We start from the raw sequence: 23,548 nt of genomic DNA, 5'->3' as shown, positions 1-23,548 counted from the left end.
ATTAGTGGGAGCATTGTTGAATGTTATACGTTTGTGTGTAGTCTTCCGAGTCATCCACGCCACGCAGTCTTCCGAGTCATCCACGCCACGCCACGCCAAGTCTTCCGAGTCATCCACGCCACGCCACGCCAAGTCTTCAGAGTCATCCACGCCACGCCAAGTCTTCCAAGTCATCCACGCCACGCCAAGTCTTCCAAGTCATCCACGTCACGCCAAGTCTTCCAATTCATCCACGTCACGCCAAGTCTTCCAAGTCATCCACGCCACGCCAAGTCTTCCAAGTCATCCACGCCACGCCAAGTCTTCCAAGTCGTCTCCGCATCTGTCCACGCCAAGTCTCCGCATCTGTCCACGCCAAGTCTCCGCATCTTTCCACGCCAAGTCAGTACATATCCGTCATGCCTCATCTGTCCAGGTTCGTCATGCCAGTTCTCCCCCCGTTCGTCATGCCAAGTCTATCCACGATTCAGTCCATCAATAAAGTTATTGTCATTACTCTTCCTGCCTGTTTCCTCCGCCTCTGGGTCCATCCACCACACCCTCACCATAACAGGGAGTAGGCGGGAGACACCATGAACTGGTTGCCAGCCAATTACAGGGCACACAGATGCGAACAAAAATCCACACCCACAAGCACGGAGTGACCATTAAAGGGTTACATTTGTACTGAACAAGAAATGTATTTTGATATTTAATATCATTGCAGAATTATTAAAAAAACAAACAAACTTGGAGTTGAATGTTATGCCCCCAACTCCCAGGCCCATCTTTTTAATTAATATATGTGATTCATTAAAATTGGATTGACTGGTATTTATATTATTTATTCTTCTATGTTCAGTACAGTATGTTATTTACTCCTCTCCTTTGCGCCCTCATTCCATATTTCGGCTGAGCCCACAATTCATTGACACGTAAATAAATAAATAAATTAAAAACGATGTCATTTGGCAGTGTTCACAGATGCAAAAACGGTCTCGACTTGCCACGTTAACGTTTTACTTCCAGTCAAGCCGCCGAGCGACTTTTATCAGTGTCATATGCAAATTTAGCTGTGCCAACGCGCGCTGCTGATTGGTGGACTGGTGGGCTCGTTTCGCGGACGGTTAGGAGTTCGATTCATGTGTCTTGTCTGCAGAAATTATGCAAATTTAGCTGTGCGAACGCCCGCTCCTGATTGGTGGGCTCGTTTCGCGGACGGTTAGGAGTTCGATTCATGTGTCTTGTCTGCAGAAATTATGCAAATTTAGCTGTGCGAACGCCCGCTCCTGATTGGTGGACTGTTTTCACGCTCGTCCCTGGTTGGCTGCTGTCCTCAGCTTCCTCGAGCGTCAGTTTTGAATGTGGCGTTTACAAACAGCAACATCGCATACATATCCGATTATATGATTATACGAAAGAGGCCCGGTCGGGTGTGGAAAAAATAATAATCGCATAGCCTTCATGTGAAATGACAAATGTGAAAAAATCAGATGTGGAAAAAATCTGAATTGAGCTGCAGTGTGAACGAAGCCCCTACCAGGGATAACCTTCCTATTTTTATTTTTAGCAGCTTCCATGACCTAAAAAAAAAATACGGGTAAATGTGCGACGCTCAAAACACCCAAGCATTGCGTTATCAAAAAAAAAAAAAAAAAAAAAAAAAAACTCTTTGAAGTGTCAAACGTCCTGTGAAGTGTTGTGTCAAATTTCTTCCTGGATTACTCGACGACACACGCTCCGAAACCTCGGCAGACTACATCCCATCACTAGGTCGACTGTTGCTAATGACGATAGAAGGTTTTTTGCGGTTTCTTTTCATTGTAGTTTCGCTACGAACAACTTAGTCACAATTGAACGAAATGCGTTTCGCGTTTGTTTTACTGTCATTAATTGACGTTTTTCCAAAAACTGCCTACGCCAAGTTTAATATGCCCAAAGTGTTGCTGCCGCTTGCCAGAGCTACACGAATTAACTTCACAATGGAAACCACTGAGGGTGGTTGCTACAAATGGTGAGTAGACAGAAGAAGGTAGACATGCTCGCTGGAGTGTCATTTTGACTTTTTTGCACGGTCGTTATGTGATCACGTGACTGCTTCATGGCGGACAACATCAAGGCGACCTGACTGTTATTTTACAAATTTGGGCTCGAGCGAGGGCCTATTGTTTCTGTAGGAATTTATTCTTAACTACAAACGATCAGATTTTTTTTAGACACTAAACGTGAACAAACACTATCAAACTTCACACACATCTGGCCTGCTGAAAAAAAAAATATATTTTAAAGTTGGCGTATCTTTCCTGACTACCAGCAATTCAAATTTGTCCTCTGTAGGGGACCTTTTTAAACTTGAATATGATAATATCTCCCACCCAGAGCACTGTAAAAAGGATTGCAATCAGCATTTCATTGAAAGTAATAATATATCCAATAATATAATAATAATATAATATAATAATAGCCATTCAAATCAGCATAAAGGTATTGATTTTATTGTGAAAACCATTTATTTTGCATTGACAGATGTCAATTTTGATTTTGACGGAACTAAAAATAAGCCCAAAGGACCCAAAATAAAGTTTTTGATTTCCTTCTTCATGTCTTCATGCCCTCCAGGTCATATATTTAGTTTGAGTCAAATGGGCTTACGCACATTGAAAACGACGGCACGAGTGCCGCCATAGCGTTATTGTACACGGGCTCTGGGTGGTGGAGTGGTTGTTGCTGCTTACCTCCGATGCAGGCCGCGTGGGTTCGCTTCCCCACCTAGGAGATCATATTTCTATGTGTGTGTGAATGCACTTTTAAAACAACTGGAATTGTACTGTATCTGTAGCCATTAAAGGCTGTTGTTGGGCTTTGAGTGAGTGTTTAGAATTTGATAGTTTGAAGTTCAACACTGCTTTCAGAAAGCAGTCTTTGATGTATTGATTAATTACAGCTTTAGATTGTGTTTGCCTGTTACCAAGTGTGTTTGCCCGGGCTCATTTGCTTGTTAGACTGTTTTGTTGTTGTCATCTGACATCTTTTGAAAGACTGACCATATTACAAATGTGATATTCTGCCTTCTCCATCTTCTTCTCTCTCCATCCTCACCTCATCTCTGTCAGGGTATTGCAAATCGAGGACTCAGGTGCAGAGATTTTAGGCCACCAAGGCAGATGTTTATTAAACAAAAACCACCTCACTCTGAGGGGAAAACAAAAACAAGGGCTATGAAAAGACAAACTAAGGGCGCTCCAAAAGGGAGGATATCTAAACTACAACAAAAGAACCAAAGGCACTCCTAAACTAAAGACTAAACTGTGGCTATGACAAATACAAAAAAAGTTTCTCACACGAGGCAAACAATAGCAAGACTGTGGCTCAAGGCTGTGGCTGGGCTTTGGTGATCAAGACGAAACACTTTGGCACAAGACAGGGGAGACGCAGACTATTTAACACATGAGGGTAATGGGAAACAAGTGGACACAATCAGGAATCAGGGTTGACACTGACACCACATGAGGAAGGGCAAGTGACCTGAAACGAGAGGAGAGTCAGGATCTTCAAAATAAAACAGGAAATGACAAGAAAGAAAAAACCCTAGACACAACCTCATCGCTGTGTGACAATCTCTAATTCATATGTTGCATATTTTAAGATATAATATATATATATATATATATATATATATATATATATATATATATATATATATATATATATATATATATATATATATATATATATATATATATATATATATATATAGTTTGAGTGTACTCTGTTGGCCAAGTGTCTTTGTAGCTTTGAGATGGGCAATATATTCTCATCTATCTATCTATCTATCTATCTATCTATCTATCTATCCATCTATCTATCTATATATATTAGGGGTGTTAAAAATCGATTTGGCAATATATCGCGATACTACAGCACGCAATTCTCGAATCGATTCAGTAGGCAGCCGAATCGATTTTTTAACATCCTTTTTTGATGGAAAAATATTCAACAAAGTGTCGAACTTTCACACCTTTCAGCATGGAAGAATGTTACATTAATGGAACATTAAGCCTTAATATTTTGTTTCAATGCTGTTCAAACATGAAAAAGGTTACAACCCGTTTGTTAAATACAGTGGCTCACTGACTGAAGTTTCAGATCAATAAATAATTTAATTTTCATACAAATCTTACAGTGTGCATGTACAAGTTTACTGAATGGTATTTTCTAAATTTGAGTAAAAAGTCGCAACAATCGACTTGTAAATTCATACCGGCATTAATCGGTATCGAATCGAATCGTGACCTATGAATCGTGATACGGATCGAATCGTCAGGTACTAGGCAATTCACACCCCTAATATGTATATATAATATGTGTATATATATATATGTATATATATATATATATATATATATATATATATATATATATATATATATATATATATATATATATATATATATATATATATATATATATATATATCTTTCTTTTTAATATATATATCTTTCTTTTTAATATATGTGGACTAGTGGTATAGTGTCCACCCTGTGACTGGAAGATTGTGGGTTCAATCCCTGCCTTAGTCATACAGAGTTACAGGTTGGAATAGGAGGATCACCAAATGGTACCTGAGTACCTGCTGCTGCTCACCGACAATCAGTGGTTCATTATAAAATGTGGGATGTCAAATTAAATATGTTAATTCAGTTAAAACTAAATTTACTAATTTGGTTCAGTACCTAAAATGTTAAGAAAATATTTTGGATCAAGACAAAAAACAACAACCTAAGGTTGGTTCAAGTGAAGAATTATTGTGAAATAATCAGGTCATACGAAGTCACTCAATGTAGTTTCTGTGAAGTCAAATATTTTAGATGTGATATCTGGACATCATTTTTTTTTTGATTATACGGAGGGGGATTTTACAGTGTGCATACGATTGAATTAACTCCTTTTGTGCTCTATAGAGGACATTCAAAGCTTTCCAATGCTACCAAATGTGTAGGGGTGGGGCTTTGCTACCTTTGATTGTATCATTAAAGAAAATGGCTTCCCTCAGTGCAAGCACTTTTTAGGGAAGAGGAAAAGTAAGCGTATAACATTTTTTATTGAACAAATTTAGGCTTTAAATGTTGTTAACATGTTTTCTATAAGACTCTTAAGAACACATTAAGGTATTGTTTGAATTATTTTACCTATATTTGAGCCTAGCATTTAAGTTTTAAAAAATGTCCTCTGTAGTTGACACATCATAGCTTAAAGGCCCGGTCTGCCGTTTTCACTCAGGAAAAGGCACTTTTTTTAAAATACAGGATTTAAACAAACAAACTACTTCTCAATTTATAGCTCTGGGCTTCTCTTCATGTCTGGTGGTGATTTTGTCCTAAACCCCCACCCCCCCAGCCTGTATTTTGCCATTTTGTGTTTGTTTTGTAAACAGCGGGACATTTCTGTGGAAAGACAGTGTTTACACTCCTCCAGCCAATCGCAGAGTGGGGGGTGGCGTGTCGCAAACGGTGCCGGGCGAATTTTTCCGGCTGCGTGACGTCCCTCCCGCGGCAAATTGACAGCACGCATGGATTTTTTTCTCACTCACTCACTCACTCACTCACTCACTCACTCACTCACTCACTCACTCACTCACTCACTCACTCACTCACTCACTCACTCACAGCTTCTCTGAGTGAGTGAGTGAGTGAGTGAGTGGGTGCCATTTAAAATGTTTACAGCTTCTGTGAGTGAGTGAGTGCATGAGTGAGTGAGTGAGTGAGTGAGAAAAAAATCCATGCGTGCTGTCAATTTGCTGCGGGAGTGACGTCACGCAGCCGAAAAATTCGCCCGTCCCCGATTGCCCCCCCCCCGCTCTGCGGTTGGCTGGAGTCTTCCGCTCCCTTATGTGTGCCAGCGCGACACTTTGATTGGACGGCTGTGCCAGTGGACCTCTCTGCCAGTCACCGCCTTACACCTGGCCGGACTGCTCCGTATAAAAGCGCTGCGTTGCAGTTCCCCTGGCCGGCTGGAACTCAAAAGTGCAGCTCGCCTCGTTCGTGTCCCTCGTGGGGACTTTTGTTAATTGAGACACTCGTAAAGTCATTGAGCTCGTTCAGCTCGTTTGTGTATGTAAATCTGCATTAATTATTGTGTATTCGCCTTTGTGCCTATAGAGGGGTTTGCCCTTTTCTGCATATCCCACAATGCATTGCCGGCAGACATTTTGGAAGGCTCCGTGTTACGTACGGCTCTACGTGTTAGCTCCGCGGTATACTCTCTCACTTGTTGACAATTCATCGAGTGATAATGCCTTCGACGTGTGCTATTATTAACTGCTACAGCCGGGGTAGAAGAGATAAAAAGTGTTTTTTTTTTATCACATTCCTAAGGTAATTTATGGACAGGTGAAAGCAGCAGAACAGAAAAATGAACGACGAAGGAGAACATGGATTGCTGCGAACAGATCGAAGGTGCGGTCGTATGAACCCCGACGTGTTCATTCGGATCATTTCATTTCAGGTGAGTTTTTATAGTTGTTTTTTTTTTTTTTGTAGAAAGATGATAACTAAAGACACGATTTCCATTAAATTAATGTGTTTGTGTGTGTTACCGGAAAGTGGATCGAGTGATCAGTGCCGTACTGTAGAATGAAGCCATGTATGTAATCTGAGAACCTTATATTGATAATTGTTAATCAAATTATAGAGTCAATATGGTACTTTATGTGTCAGTATAATAAATTATCAGTAAAATTTTATAAAAAAATGTTCGAGGATGAGGAATTTATTTCACAGCGCTATTTTGTTGTCTACTGGTCTAACAGAAAAGTGTAATAAATAAATTAAAAACGTCAGCATCCCCTTAATGTGTGACAGTAATGCTTAGAAAGGAGAAATATCACATCTGATTGGTGATTACATTTTTATTTTGATGGGAAAACATTTGAATTCCTCCATAATACAGCACTTGACAACTGGAGAATGTTTCAATGGCACCACCTATCCATTAGAATCTGAAATGAGTATATATTTGATCGGATTTATTGTTTAGAGTTTATAAATACATTGTGATGAATACTCAATTTAATTTCAGGAAAACCACGTCCTTATGATGAGTCACATCCAGACTGGGCTCCCAACCAAACTCCTTGGCTATGATGGGAGAAAGTCACCCACGAAATCAGCTCCACGCCACGCGAGACTGCAAAAGAGTAAGGAAGCTACCAAGAAGACAGGCTGCACTTGGTCTCTTTGAACTGCAAAAAAGAAAGGAAGCTACTAAGATGACAGAGTCTGCACTGAATCTGCTTGAACTTGCTGCACACTTGGAAGGTGAATCCGATGCACAAGTATCCGAGAAACCGACTGTTGAAGAAAAACCAACGTTCACAGCGAAACTGGAGCTAGCTAATCAATAAATAATTGCATTAAAACAAGAACAGAATTGAGTGTTTAAAGAACATAATACAAAAAAATCAAGGCTTCTGAAGACAGATGTACATTTCTTGACAAAATTGTCTTTGTATGCTGTGTACTTACAAACGTGTCCCTCTGTCGTGCCATTTGACTGAGATACAGCAAAATGTGACTGACATTAACATAAGCAAAAAATGTGTCCAAAACAAAAATGCCTTACATGTGATGTCAAAATTCACTGATTACATTTCCATTTAGCCCTGCGATTGGCTGCCAACCGGTCCAGGGTGTCTCCCGCCTACTGCCCAGAGCCAGCTGAGATAAGCCCCAGCACCTCCCGCGACCCTTGTGAGGAATAAGCGGTCAAGAAAATGGATGGATGGATGGATGTAGTTGCGGGAGCTGCTCGGCTAGCCATCTTGTTTCTAGTTGTTCTGGTTTATAGGCTGTCACATGACTGTCACATGATTAAATATTGCTATTAGTTTTTAAAATAGGTATACGTAAATAGTTATATTATTGAAAACAAGTACACATTTATATTTTGTCTCTCTCTTTCTCTCTCTCTCTCTCTCTCTCTCTCTCAAAAAACAAACAAACATATATATATATATATATATATGTGTATATATATATATATATATATATATATATATATATATATATATATATATATATATATATATATATATATATATATATATATATATATATATATATATATATATTAAGGGTGTCACGATTTCGTTTTTTTCTCGAAATCGATCGAAATTACGTCACGATTTCGAGCATCGAAATAGAAGAGAGGACACACGATTCAATGTCCCCCCCTAGGTCCCCCCCCCCCCCCCCCCCGCCACCTGCCGCCCCTGCAAACCCCCGCCCGCCGCCACCTCCCAGGAAAGCAAATGAGACGCAGCCATTCAGCTACTAGCTAACGGCACTTGTTAGCTGACTTCTCCTGCAGTCATGGCAAGCGCGGACAGAGAAACAGCAATGGTGCTTCAAGCCGCTCCCGCTTCTCTCGTCACCAGTTTGGAAACATTTTGCGTTCCCGTTGAGTTATGTCGACAACGTTCACGTTGTCGACATAACTCAAGCCTAAAAAGACCACAGTTTGCAAGATATGCTATGTGCGCGTACTGTACCCGGCCACGGGAAACACGACAAACATGACGGGACATTTACGCAGGCATCACAAAGATTTAGATTTATCAAATTCAACTAGAAGTGGGAAAACAACGGTCCAACCAACTATTTCATCCTCATTTACAGTGAAACTTCCACACACTTCAGCTCGCGCAAAAGCTATAACTAACGCCATAGGTCTATTTATAGCAGCAGACCTGCAGCCTTATTCGGGGGTGGAAAACGCTGGATTCAAACATTTAATTAGTGTACTTGAACCACGCTACAGTATGCCCAGCAACTGTAACTGTTGTGATATAGTTTGTTCAGGCTGTATTTGTTCCATGACTTTGGATACAATATATTTTTTGTTGTTGTTGCACATTGCACATTATTTTAAGAGTAATGCACAGCACACTGTTGTAACCAAAAACAGTCAATAGATGGCAGGCACCCACTGTGACTTTTTGTTTTTGTTTTTAAATTTTTTATTTTACACTTCAGTAAGAACAAGACGGTTAACTTTATATTGTAAATAAATTCTTTGAATCTTTGATCATTCCTGCCTAATGTCAATTATCATCCATCCATCCATTTTCTTGACCGCTTCTTCCTCACAAGGGTCGCGGGGGGTGCTGGCGCCTATCTCAGCTGGCTCTGGGCAGTAGGCGGGGGACACCCTGGACTGGTTGCCAGCCAATCGCAGGTCAATTATCATATATTACTTAAATTTACACAAAAATAATGGAAATTGCTATATGTAGCCGATCTTTTGAAATAAGATTTACTGTACAATGAATAGAACCAATGATCATAGACTAGCCTTAGCCTACAGAAGCATATGCCTCTGTGTTATAAAGTGGGGGAGCGCAAAAAAAAAAAAAAAAAATCGAAAAAAAATCGAATCGTGACCCCAAAATTGAAATTTAAATCGAATCGTGGAGTTGGCGAATCGTGACACCCCTAATATATATATATATATATATATATATATATATATATATATATATATATATATATATATATATATATACAGGGCCGCGCTAGCCATTTTGGTGCCCTAAGCATAAATGTTTTGTGGTGCCCCTCCCCCAACCCTCCGTCCCCACACCCCATCACCCCCCCCCCCCCCCCCCTGGTAGAAATGAACAATATCTGAGTATTTGTCAGTTTTGCTTTATTAAACAAAATAACTTGTAAGTGGGCTGGGTTTAAAACATCGATATATCGCTATCATAACTTCGACATGGAGAAGGTGAGGGGCTTGTGATCGACGAAGACCGTGAACTCACGGCCCTCCAGGATGAAGCGGAAGTGGCGGATCGCCAGCCAGACAGCAAGGAGCTCCCTGTCGAACGTGCTGTACTTGCGCTCCCGAGGGACCAACCGGCGGCTGAAAAAGGCGAGCGGCTGCCACGCACCTTCGACGCGCTGCTCCAAAACGACCCCGACAGCAAAATCAGATGCGTCAGTAGTGAGGGCGATCGGGGCATCCGGGCGCGGGTGGGCCAACACGGCCGCACGGGACAGCGCAGCTTTCGTCTCTTCAAAAGCCTTGACTCTCCCATCGGTCCAGTCGACCGCACGGTTAGGAGCCACACCCTTAAGTGCGTCGTAAAGCGGGTGCATCAAATGGGCATCGTGGCGGATGAACCTGTGGTAAAAAGTCACCATCCCAAGGAACTCCCGGAGACCCTGGGCCGTCCGGGGTCGAGGAAAAGCGGCAACAGCTTCCACTTTTGCCGGGAGCGGGGTGGCGCCGTCCTCGTTGATGAGGTGGCCGAGGAATTGGATGGAGGGCACACCAAAGACACATTTAGCTCGGTTAATAATCAGTCCAGCCTGGCTGAGCTTGGAGAAAAGCTGCCGGAGGTGTGAAAGGTGTTCTCCGATGGAGGAGCTGGCCACTAGGATGTCATCCAAGTAGACGAAGAGGAACGGCATGTCCCAGAGAACAGAGTCCATGAGCCGCTGAAAAGACTGGGCTGCGTTTTTAAGGCCGAATGGCATCCTGAGAAACTCGAACAGTCCGAAAGGTGTTATCACAGCAGTCTTAGGCACATCGGCGGGGTGTTCCGGAACTTGGTGATAGCCCCGTACCAAGTCCACCTTGGAAAACACCTTCGCACCTGCCAGGTGGCCAGAGAAGTCCTGTATGTGCGGGACCGGATAGCGATCGTGCGTCGTGGCATCATTGAGGCGGCGATAGTCTCCACACGGTCGCCAGCCGCCGTCCGACTTCGGAACCATGTGGAGAGGCGAGGCCCACGGGCTGTCCGAACGACGAATTATGCCAAGGCGTTCCATGTTGGCGAATTCGGACTTAGCTGTGGCCAATCTATCAGGGTTGAGGCGTCGGGCCTTAGCGTGAACCGGCGGGCCCACGGTCTCGATGTGGTGCTCGATCCCATGCTTGGTAGAAGTGGCTGCAAATGTAGGCGTGGTCAGGCTGGGGAATTCTCCAAGAAGCCGCGTGAACACGTCGTCATCTGAGAGCGGGCTGGCGAGGCCCTCAAATGTTTCCACATCACACCCACAAGCAACAGTGGAAAACGTCAAAGCGTCCAACAGGCGGCCATTTTTAACATCCACCAGTAGACTGTGGGCCCACAAAAAGTCCGCGCCAAGAAGGGGAAAAGAAATGTCCGCAGTGACAAAGTCCCACGTGAACCGGCGCTCTCCAAAACATACATCCACTGTCTTAGTGCCGTAGGTCCGGATAGGTGCATCGTTGGCCGCTGACAGGTGCGGGCCGTGAGTGCCCCCGGCAGCATCTTCAGCCGAGGCAGGCAACACGCTTCTGCGGGCGCCGGATTCACAAAGGAATTTGAGTCTGGAGAGGGTGTCCATGACAAACAGCAGCCGGCACTCTGCGCCCCCACTCACAGCTGCAACTGAGTGGAGGCGTTGCCGTTTCCCGACGCAACAAAGGAGCAAAGGGCGCGGCACCTCTTCGCCTTGGTTCCAAAACGTGCGTGAAAATAGCATAAGCCAGGGGCTGATCGGCCATCCACGGCAGCGCGTGCCTTATGAGGTGCAGTTGCGGTCGCCGGGACTGGGAAGGCGCGTGCAGAGGCCAAGACCTCGTGGTTGTAACGCTGGGTGGCCAGGAAAAAACGGTCAGCTTCCTCCGCCAGAGCACGTGGCTCGGAGATGGTAGTGTTCGCTAGCGCTGTCTGGACATGAGGAGGCATGTGGCGCAGAAACAGTTAAAAGTTCGGCTCCTCCGCGCCAAGCAGGTTCAGCATAATGAACGTGCTGGTCACAACCATTCCACTGTGGTGGTTTGGAGTGTTTTTATTTGTTTGTTTGTTTGTTTGTTTGTTTGTTTGTTTTTTTTGCTAACTGTGGTCATGTAAACGTGGCTGTTACAAAATAAACAAACAAATTGTCATTGTCATACCTGCAAGTGATGCGCGAGCATCATCTCGTTTTTTCTTTTCCTCTTTTCCGCCCCCAATTCTTGATGCCATTGTGATGACATGTCCAGATATCCAAGAATAAACTTCTGCCAAATTTGCGATTGAAGCATAAAGTGCACCCCACCACCCTCCCCCTTTCCCTAGTAGTTTGCTTCGTTGGAGCAAAAGAGCAAGCCGCCCCCCTCCCCCTTTCCCTAGTAGTTTGCTCCGTTGGAGCAAAGGTGCACCCACCCCTCCCCCTTTCCCTAGTACAGTAGTTTGCTCCGTTGGAGCAAAAGTGCACCCCACACCCCTCCCCCTTTCCCTAATAGGAGCAAACTACTAGGTGGGGGGGGGGGCACCAACGTAGACCGGCGATACCGCTCGTCGAGTAAATAATGCTACGTTATTTTTTGTATTTATTAACATGCTTTACAAGCTTTTATTTTAAATATTAAACACTGATATTATAATTACTAATATGATTATTTTTACAGGCTTGATTTGTTTTTTGGTGCCCCCTAGGCAGTTGATGCCCTACGCGCAGTGCGTGATAAGCGTATGCGGAGCGCCGTGTCTGTGTGTATATATATATATATATATATATATATGTATATATATATATATATATATATATATATATATATATGTATATATATATGTGTGTATGTATGTATATATATATATATATATATATATATATATATATATATATATATATATATACAGTATATATGTATATATATTCATTTTAAATGTCGGTATTTAAAGTGACACCGTTTCTATTTTTAGACACCACGGGATAACTTATTACCGTATTACCGCCCAACCCTAACATCCATCCATCCATCCAACCATCCATCCATCCATGCATCCATCCATCCAGCTGTGTCTATCCGTCTGCAAATAGTTGGGGGCCACTGTCACTGTCCAGGTTTCATTACTTTTATAATATGGTGATTGGATTATGTTACTATGTTTTTTAACAGCTAACTAGAAACTGTGACAACATGCCACGCTAATACCTAGGGGACAATATACCTTGTCAAGGCAAAGATAAAACTTGTTTCACATGCTAACTGACTTATTTTTTGTTATTTTTACACATTCCGCTCTATATTAATTTGAAACACTGTGATGTTATGTTATGTTGACGAGGGGTGTGAATGGCCAAGTACCTGGTGATTCGATCTGTGTCACGATTCATAGGTCACAATTTGATTCGATACCAATTAATCCTGATGAAGTCGAATATTGTCGAATATTTTTTTTTTACTCAAATTTAGAAAATACTAAACAATAAACTTGTACATGTACACTGTAAGATTTGTCAAATGTATTTATTTACCTGAAACAACAGGATTATAACTGTGAGCCACTGCATTTAACAAACAGGTTGCAATCTATTGGTGTTTGAACAGCATTGAAATAAAATATTAAGGCTTAACGTTCCATTAAGTAATAGAGCATTATTCCACGCTTGAGGTATGGACCCTCACCCTAAGTAAGATTATTTGTTGTGGACTCTTTGTTAGCAGCTGTCAAGCTAAGATTGACACGACGAGAGGAGGTAGGACTCAGACGCAGAATAAATGTTGGCCAACAAGGCTGCAACTTTAATCGCACGAAACTCAAAACGCCTCTCAAAGAGGGAAAAAAGGCTGAACAAAAAGAGCTCCAAACTGGAGATACAAAAAAGGGCACTCAAAAACAGGGACAACAAAAGGCGCTCCACCAGGGAGGAAAACAAGGGCAAACTAAAGGCGCAAGACAAGGCAAGGCAAGGCAAGGCAAAGCATAAAACAAGGACTGTGGTACGAGGGCTGTGAGGACGCTTCCATGCACTGAGATGTGACACTTCGGCAAACTGAGGGAGAAGGCTGATGGCTTTTATTGCAGGGTTGATTGGAAACAGGTGGTGCTGATCATGGGCGTGGACCGGTAATCATTGAGCTGCAGGAAGGGTAAGTGACCTGGGGTGAGAGTAGAGTCAGGACTATCAAAATAAAACAGGAACATGACTGTAAAACAAAAGCATGAACCACCACTCTGGTGGCGGCGTGACAGTACCCCCCCCCTCAATGGCCGGCTCTTGACGGCCCTTCAACACAGAGTCCAAAAACAAGGGCGGGTGGAAGGGGGCACGGAGGTGGGAACACGACCCACCCATCCGTCCCAGACAAAAAGGCAGTTCAGGAGGGCGTCCATGACGCCAGACGAGAGTCCCGTCCGGACCGTTCAGAAGACCTTCTCTTAGCGCAGGATCAGGTTCGGAAGGTACCAAGGGAATCCCGTGGATAGTTTTGACTTGGTAGACCTGGCAGACTTGGTGAGGCGTGGCAGACGTGGCAGACTTGGCGTGGCAGGCTTGGCAGACTTGACGAGGCGTGGCTGGCTTGGCAGACGTGGCAGACTTGGCGTGGCAGGCTTGGCAGACTTGGCGAGGCGTGGCAGGCTTGGCAGGCGTGGCAGACTTGGCGTGGCAGGCTTGGCAGACTTGACGAGGCGTGGCAGGCGTGGCAGACTTGGCGTGGCAGGCTTGGCAGACTTGGCGAGGCGTGGCAGGCTTGGCGTGGACGGCCTTGGCGTGGACGGCCTTGGCTTGGACGGCCTTGGCTTGGACGGCCTTGGCTTGGACGGCCTTGGCTTGGACGGCTTTGGCTTGGTCGGCTTTGGCTTGGTCGGCTTTGGCTTGGTCGGCTTTGGCTTGGTCGGCGTGATGCAGAGACTTGGCGTGACCTGATGCAGAGACTTGGCGTGGCTCAGGGTCTTGGAGATGCGCCCGGCGAGACTCGGGGGCTTAAGGCGGTGACTGGCGAGGTTCAGGGGCGAAAGGCTCAAGAGTCACCTGGTTGACTGCGGCTGAGGATGCGCTGGTAGCTGATTGGTCCAAGACGTGATCCAAACAGTCTTTTCCCCATTCCAGTACGTTCCCGGATCGCCAGTCGATGCGGGGGTTTTGCAACCGCAACCAGGGATGTCCCAATACCAATGTGTGTGACGATGATCGAAAAACATGGAAACGAATGAATTCTTGGTGCTGCCCAATATGGACCTCGAGAGGCTCTGTGATATGGGTGATGCAAAAGAGTTCCTTGCCATTAAGCGCTCTGGCCTGGACGGTTAGGGGAAGGGGTTCGATGGTGGCCCGTAGCTGTTTCACGAGGCCCCAGTCCATGAGGCTCTCGTCGGATCCGGAGTCGATGAGGGTTGGCAGGTCTATGGTCCTAGCATGGTGACTTATCCTGACTTGCGTGATTCTTTGAGTCTTAGCAGGACGGGGTGACGGGAAACTCACCGGTGGACCTCTCTTCACGGTGCAAGATCCCACCAGATGACCAAGTTCACCACAATAGTAGCAACGGCCTTCTTGGCGGCGACGCTGTCGCTCCTCGATGGTTAGCTGGGTCCGACCAAGCTGCATGGGTTCCTCGTCATTTCCACTGACCTCCCTCGCGGTGGCTGACTGGGGAAACGCATATCGTGATGACTCACTTGCCAGTGGATGCTGGAGGGGTCCCGAATCAGGTATCCTTTGGAGTCCGCTGCTCTGCTTGAGCTCCCGCCTCCGATGATCAGTGCGGATGGCAAGCGAAATCAATGAGTCCAGGTAAGTCATTTGGAAGCAAGAGTTCCTGCATGGAGGTTGTGAGTCCCTTCAAAAAGTGGTCAAAGAGAGCTGTGTCGTTCCAGCCACTCTTGGCTGCTAGAGTTCGGAATCGGATGGCGTAATCATTAACCGATTCTCTGCCTTGTCTGAGATAGCTGAGTTCTCGCGTCTTCTCTCGATCCATGTTGGTTGGATCAAAAACGAGGCGGAGAGCCCTGCTAAACCCGGCTGCGGTTGAGCAAGTCGGGGAGTGCCGTGCCCATTCCGCGGTGGCCCAGTCTCTGGCTCGTCCCGTCAGGTGGGAAATCATGAAGGCCACGCGGGAACGGTCTGTGGGAAATGCCTGTGGTGAGAGTTCGAAGTGAATGTCACATTCGGTCAGGAATGCCTGACAATGTCCTGGTTCTCCCGAGTATCGCTCCGGGGAAGCCAGTCTCATTCCAGCCCCGGCCAAGGCTGGAGTCGGGATCGGGGATTCAGCTGCTTCCGGTTTCGTGACGGTTGGCGTGGAGTGTTGCAGGTGGTTCACCAGCTCCTGCACCTGTCAGCAAGTTCACCTATCCGGGTGGCCATGGCTTGCTGGACCTCCTCCAGGTGCGACAGGCGGGCGGCCTGTCTACGTAGTGCAGCCTCCAACTTTTCTGCTGGGTCCATGCTGGCCGAAGTGTACTGACACGACGAGAGGAGGTAGGACTCAGACGCAGAATGAAAGTTGGCCAACAAGGCTGCAACTTTAATCGCACGAAACTCAAAACGCCTCTCAAAGAGGGAAAAAGGGCTGAACAAAAAGAGCTCCAAACTGGAGATACAAAAAAGGGCACTCAAAAACAGGGACAACAAAAGGCGCTCCACCAGGGAGGAAAACAAGGGCAAACTAAAGGCGCAAGACAAGGCAAGGCAAGGCAAGGCAAAGCATAAAACAAGGACTGTGGTACGAGGGCTGTGAGGACGCTTCCATGCACTGAGATGTGACACTTCGGCAAACTGAGGGAGAAGGCTGATGGCTTTTATTGCAGGGTTGATTGGAAACAGGTGGTGCTGATCATGGGCGTGGACCGGTAATCATTGAGCTGCAGGAAGGGTAAGTGACCTGGGGTGAGAGTAGAGTCAGGACTATCAAAATAAAACAGGAACATGACTGTAAAACAAAAGCATGAACCGCCACTCTGGTGGCGGCGTGACAAAGATAGTGTGAGGGTTTCAGTATTCCCAAACGATTTAATGAATGACAATTTACACCATTAAAGTATTGAGCGACGTACTGTATCAACCAAAAGCAATGCAGGGACCTTGCCCTCCAACCAACTCCAGTTTTAATAGATAGCAATTCCGAAAAGCTGGTTCCAGTGAGTCGTAGTAATGTAGTGACCTACTCGGGACGTTTTTGTTTTTGTTTTTTTTGTTTTTTTGTGACACTTGACATATTTCCCACCTTTAAACGAATATGTTTGTCAAAAATAAAGCTCTCTCCATATATTCATTATGGAGGGTTGTCCTCCAGGAGGATGAGTGGTAGCTAAGCAGTGACGTCAACCAGAAGGGTCTATGCTGTAAGGGCTAACCGGGGTCCTTTAGATTGATTACGGCGACCCATCGACATCATTTATCTTCATCAGTAGGTATGCGATAAAAAGTTACGTTTGGTTTACACCTTTGTCTATTTGTACAACCGACTGCACAGCAAAATATGACCATTTTAGAACATACTCGATAAGATACAGGATTATACGCTGTACAAGTTTCAACGGTGTCAATATAGGCAAGTGGCTCTTTTGCCGTCCAGCGTCCCTGAGGGGTCGTTCCTATCAGGGCTGTGACGCCACGTGCAAAAGGTCTATTACACTACTTTGCATGCAGCATCTGTGGGTTGCATGCGAGAGAGACCTCATGTGAGAGAGACCTGTAACCGAAATAGCCGGAAAATATCTCCTTCCTAAGTGCAACTGAACAGCCACTCTGTCACTTTTGTTCGTGTACATTAGGAAGGAGGCAGTAGCGACCTCGTCCCCAGGAAGTAACCTTGTGAAGTAGTACAAAAATGGTTAGCACTCTCTTCCTCATTGAAAGAACCTTGGATTAGTTCTTGAGAGGATACATAAATATTAATAATTGATTTCCACTGGGAATTTAAGGCTTAATGACTTAAGGAGGCTTAAGATTGCAAGGTTATAGTAGTTAATGGAAATCAACAAAATAACTTAAACTTCACTAAAACTATAATTATTGTGAAAATTGCATCTTTTTTTATTTAATTTGTATACATGAGATTTTCCGGTTTATTATTATTATTATTTTTTGTTTGGAAATGATACTTTATTACATAATACAATAAAAACCGGACACTAACAAACCCACTCTAAAATTAACTGAATTTAAAGAACAAATGTTAAATGAAATCAAAACTAACACCTATTTCATATGCTGAGCTGCCTTTTCCTGTTTTATATGTAATTGTGCCAGGAAAATTATATATAATGTATTACAACTAGTATTAGAGAGAGAGTTTAGGAATATTATGAAGTGGTTCAACGTCAATAGACGTTCTATAAATATTAGGGTGTATTCAGACCTTTCGTCCGCTCGTTTGGTCCGGACCAAAATCGGATTCTCTCTCTCTTTTTTTTTTCCGTTTGGTACGGTTTGTATTCACACTGTGCTTTTTGCAAGTGGACATTGCGTAATCATGTCGACCTGCGTGACAATCTGTGCCCCCATTGGACAAAAATTACGATCGCTGAACGCATAACGAAACCCGGAAATAGAGGAAAACATGACATTCCGACGTGCTGCATTACTTTTAGGCATATTTGTGGCATTATTAGATGTAAGATATTTGCAATCGTCAAGAGAAGCTCATTCAACGGAGGTTCCGCAACGCTGTTTCTAATTTTGGAACGGAGTTAGAGGAGCCGGTGCACTTCGCATGCCCCGCCCCCACCACAACATGACGACAGCAACGTGGCTAAAAGGAATATGCATGATTTATGAATGAATTTAGCACAATATTAACTACCGGGCAATATTCTTGCCACACGATGCTTGGCTACAGTGGCTTGTTAAGCCCCAAAAGGCGCACATGTCCTGCATTTGGTGTGGATCAGCCGTGATTTGTATTCAGACTGCGAAGTGAACCGCACCGAGTGCGTTTGGAAGTGGACCGAGACCACTTCAAAAGTGGTTCTCGGTCTGCTTGTTTGCCCCGCTCCAGGATTCGTTTATGTATATTCAGACCTGCACAAAAGGTCCGGATCAGTGTGGGAAACGAACTCTGTTTCGTTTAAAGCGGACCAAACAGTGCAGGCAGACACGGCGCTCCGCATACGCTTATCACGCACTGCACGTAGGGCATCAACTGCCTAGGGGGCACCAAAAAACAAATCAAGCCTGTAAAAATAATCATATTAGTAATTATAATATCAGTGTCTAATATTTAAAATAAAAGCTTGTAAAGCATGTTAATAAATACAAAAAATAACGTAGCATTATTTACTCGACGAGCGGTATCGCTGGTCTACGTTGGTGCCCCCCCTCCCCTAGTAGTTTGTTCCTATTAGGGAAAGGGGGAGGGCTGCGGGGTGCACTTTTTCTCCAACGGAGCAAACTACTGTACTAGGAAAAGGGGGAGGGGGTGGGTGCACCTTTGCTCCAACGGAGCAAACTACTAGGGAAAGGGGGAGGGGGGCGGGTTGCTCTTTTGCTGCAACGAAGCAAACTACTAGGGAAAGGGGGAGGGTGGTGGGGTGCACTTTATGCTTCAATCGCAAATTTGGCAGAAGTTTATTCTTGGATATCTGGACATGTCATCACAATGGCATCAAGAATTGGGGGCGGAAAAGAGGAAAAGAAAAAACGAGATGATGCTCGCGCATCACTTGCAGGTATGACAATGACAATTTGTTTGTTTATTTTGTAACAGCCACGTTTACATGACCACCGTTAGCAAAAACAAACAAACAAACAAACAAGCAAACAAACAAAAACACTCCAAACCGCCGCAGTGGAATGGTTGTGACCAGCACGTTCATTATACTGTATGTTAACTGGAATGTGACGAGAGAATATTGTTTCATATGGAACGCCAACGAGTATGCCGACATTTTCAAGGGGTTCCTAGGCCAAGAGCGGCATGTACTGGTGAAAGTGTAATTTGTAAATAATAATAATAGTACTACTACTACTAATAATAATACTGTAGTAATAATAATAATAATGATAATCATCATCATCATCATCATCATCATCTTAAGGCTAAGTATATTTCCTCATTTCATATTCATAGCTTTAACATTACGTCCAGAATTTTTACATAGGTGCCCTATCAGTCCTTCTCTAAAAAGGTAGATTATTAAAATTTTCATGTACCTGTGTTTTAAATATAGGCCTGCACAATACCATAATCAATTTAGAAAATGTTTGTACCATGGTTGAAAACCATATTTCATTGTAGAATCCCTGAATATTGTCTTGTATTTCTGAATACAGGATCAATGCTTCAATATGTTCAAGGAGTATTTCATACCCTAAACATAAATGCAGAAATTGCACAAAAGCTGTCATATGATGACCTGATAGCCGATTTTGCCCAGAAATGTAGACATGTGCCTCTGTAGGGCCTCTACTAACTTGCTTGCACTTCATGTTTATTTCCAGATGTTTATTTGTTAATAGTAGTGGCATTTAGTTTTATTTTTTATTTTCATTTATTTAGCTTTATTTATTTGAGTATTTGGTGCCATTGTTGGTGTTTTATAAAGACTTATTTATCACTTATTTTTGTGAACATTTTTAAAACTTCAATATTGACACTTACAAGTAGGGCTGGATATCGATTCAGATTTCCAGAATCGATTTAATTCGATTCACAAGGGCCCGATTCAATTCATGATTCACAACGATTTTCGATTCAGTTGAGGAATTTATGCAGCACATATTTTAGACAGTCAAAAGTACCAATGCTGCAAAGAGTAGAAACTTCTTGCTCTAATTTAATGCATTAGTAAGAATATGAATATTTACATTAGGAATTGAATCCATTGCAGTTACATTAATATGTTTTATTTAACATGGACTTATAAAAACAATAAATAATAATTTAAATAAATTACAACCACAGCACAGGCTGTGTAAATAAATTGACAAAAGGGGGGGTGGGGGTCGATATATTGATACATGGTTTTATGTATCGATATTGGGATATGAAAAGGTGTATCGATATGATAGCGATATATCGATATTTTAAACCCAGCCCTACTTACAAGTTATTTTGTTTAATAAAGCAAAACTGACAAATACTCAGATATTGTTCATTTTTACCAGGGGAGGGGTGATGGGGTGTAGGGACGGAGGGTTGGGGGAGGGGCACCACAAAACATTTATACTTAGGGCACCAAAATGGCTAGCGCCCTGAGTGCAGGTCAGAATACACCCTTAGTTAAACCAGATTTATAATTTTCAGTTGTAGAAATTTTGATGTTGACGCAACACTGACTGTGCATAGTATAGAAATAGAAAGGTCTAATAAAAAAAAAGTTTCTAGGTATCACAATTGATGAACATTTAACATGGAAAGCGCATATAAATTATGTCAAATATAAGGTAGCCCAAACCGTAGCCGTTTTGCACAAGTTTAAAGAATCATTGAATAAGATTGCTTTGTTATTGCCATATCATTAACTGATTGTTCCATACCTGCCCTATTGCATTGAAGTGTGGGGGCGTGCAGTCAAAACCTACACTGAACCCATCATTGAAGGTGGCACGGTGGATGACTGGTTAGCACGTTTGCCTCCCAGTGCTGAGGACGCAAGATTGAATCCAGGCTCCGGCCTTCCTGGGTGGAGTTTGCATGTTCTCACCGTGCCTGCGTGGGTCTTCTCCGGGTGCTCCGGTCTCCTCCCACCTTCCAAAGACATGCATGGCAGGTTAATTGGGTGCTCCGAAGGTGTGCTTGTGTGTGTGGATGCGTGTTCGTCTCTGTGTGCCCTGCGATTGGCTGGCAACCAGTCCAGGGTGTACCCCGCCTACTGCCCAAAGCCAGCTGAGATAGGCTCCAGCACTCCCCGCAAGCCTTGTGAGGAGCAAGCGGTTGATAAAATGGATGGATGATATTAATAATAATAATAATAATAAAATAATAATAATAATAATAATAATAATAATAATAATAATAATAATACGTTTTTCACGAGTTACCCAGTACTTTCAAGTACTCAATTGGAGGATTACTTGGTCATTATACTTCAGTACAGTTTTTGGCAACTCTACCCGGCCTCTGTTTGGAGAACACCCTTTTGAGCAATCAGTCTGGATTTCCATACTATATTGATCGTGTTTCTTGGTGGCTGGATGGTTCAGTGGATAACATGATGACATTGAAAATGGCGACGGAGGTTCAAATCCAGGTCAATATTGATATTGGTTTGGGTCCCAACTGGCCCAAGATGCTGTACGCTGATGCCCAGACACTGCCAGTCCCAAGTCAGGATGTAAAGGTGTGGGTAGTGTCAGGAGAGGGTATCCTGTGTAAAAGCTGTACCTGCTGTCAGGGATAGGTCAAAAGTCACTTCTTCAATCCATGGTCTGTTCTGAGCTGCCCATTTTGCATAAAGTACTAAAAGACTGACTTTTAGTTGTAACTTGTTTTTCTTACTGAACCACCTTGGAGATTTGGCTTAATTACAGAGGTGTCCAAACTACTGCCCAGGGGCCATTGCGGCCCGCCATCCATTTTTATGCCATTTTTGCCCGCGACATATGCTAAAAATGGCATTTGACTCAGTTCAAATAAAATAAAAACAAAAATGTTTGGAGATGGTAAAAGTAAGAAGGGAGGGTGTTGAAAAACATAGGTGCTATTAAAGGTTATTTTAGTTAACTAAAACTAGCGAAATAATGACTAAATAAACTGACTAATTGTCAGATGAAGGGGATTGTAAAATGCTTTGAAGTGCTTCAATATTAAGTGTTAGTAGAGATTGAAGGTAGTTTATATTTATTGATGTTATGTACAAAAGCACAATATTGTGGGGGTTTTTTTTTTACAATACTGTGACCTTTTTTAAATATCGCCAACCTCCCCACAATATCGTGATAATTATCGTCTCGTGAGCTTCATATCATAATATCATATTGTGATATTTGGATATCGTTACATCCCTACTGAAAACTAATTTAAAAAAAACTAACTAAAATTATAAATTCCAAAACTATAATAACACTACTGCCATATTACAAATAAAATGGTATGCTGTATCATTTTTCTAAATATGCTAAACCACAAATTTCTCCTCATAACATTATGTGGCCCTTGCGTCCTTCTGATTTTCTGTATGTGGCCCTCAAATGAAAAAGTTTGGACACCCCTGGCTTAATACATTGCAATCTTCTGACTCTTACTGTAAGTGTATTTACCATGTGCTTTTGACCTTTTTGAGTGGTTCCTCCGAGTTTGTTTTGGTTGTTTTCAAAATAGCATCATGAGTCAGATCAAATGCTTTCCTGTTGGTTGTAGGTTTCCATGCTTGGTTTAAAGTATGAACAAAGAACATAATGTGGAAATGAAAGCATGTCAAAATCCAGAATCATGTTTTTTGCCCTATCTCAGATGTTGCTGTCCTGGAAGCAAAAATGTAAACGTTCAAAACTAAATGCATGAATGAAACAGTATACTTCCACTGTAATTTTTCTTACTGAGTATTTTTGAAATTTTATTTCAAGGCTGATAAGCAAAACCACTTAACTTGACTGTGCTTGACCAATATATTCAGTGTATCCATATTCTTCCAGGACATCAACTCGACCAGAAGTAGTAAGCGTCCATCCCATCGATGAAGAGACTAGCCGAGGCTGCTCCAGGAGAGCTTTTCTTCAAGGTCAATCCACGCAGTCCTCTAGACTGACCAGCGTCATTTTTGCTGAAGATGTTGGTAAATATCGATAGATAATCCCAAATTCATTGTGCTGTACTTCATGCAGAAAATCTACACAATCATCAAATTACTCATATAGTGCATAACACACCCTGTCCTTCC

At 43.2% G+C, this 23,548-nt stretch overlaps 1 protein-coding gene across 3 annotated transcripts in view; it reads left to right on the top strand.

Moving 5' to 3' along the window:
• Nucleotides 1–1,681: 1,681 nt before the first annotated feature.
• Nucleotides 1,682–23,548, top strand: part of LOC144020796 (nuclear pore membrane glycoprotein 210-like) — a 128,209-nt gene continuing 106,342 nt past the window's right edge. For all 3 annotated transcript variants that reach the window (XR_013283972.1, XM_077524598.1, XM_077524597.1), the window contains exons 1-2: nucleotides 1,682–1,993; nucleotides 23,304–23,443. Coding sequence is in view for 2 of the 3 variants with exons in the window: in XM_077524598.1 (XP_077380724.1) it covers nucleotides 1,842–1,993; nucleotides 23,304–23,443 (292 nt within the window). In the remaining variant the exon portion in view is untranslated. The remainder of the gene's footprint in view (nucleotides 1,994–23,303; nucleotides 23,444–23,548) is intronic.

Source organism: Festucalex cinctus, chromosome 6 (assembly GCF_051991245.1).
Source record: "Festucalex cinctus isolate MCC-2025b chromosome 6, RoL_Fcin_1.0, whole genome shotgun sequence".
NCBI classification, from domain to species: Eukaryota; Metazoa; Chordata; class Actinopteri; order Syngnathiformes; family Syngnathidae; genus Festucalex; species Festucalex cinctus.
This window is presented reverse-complemented; position numbering and strand designations above follow the sequence as displayed.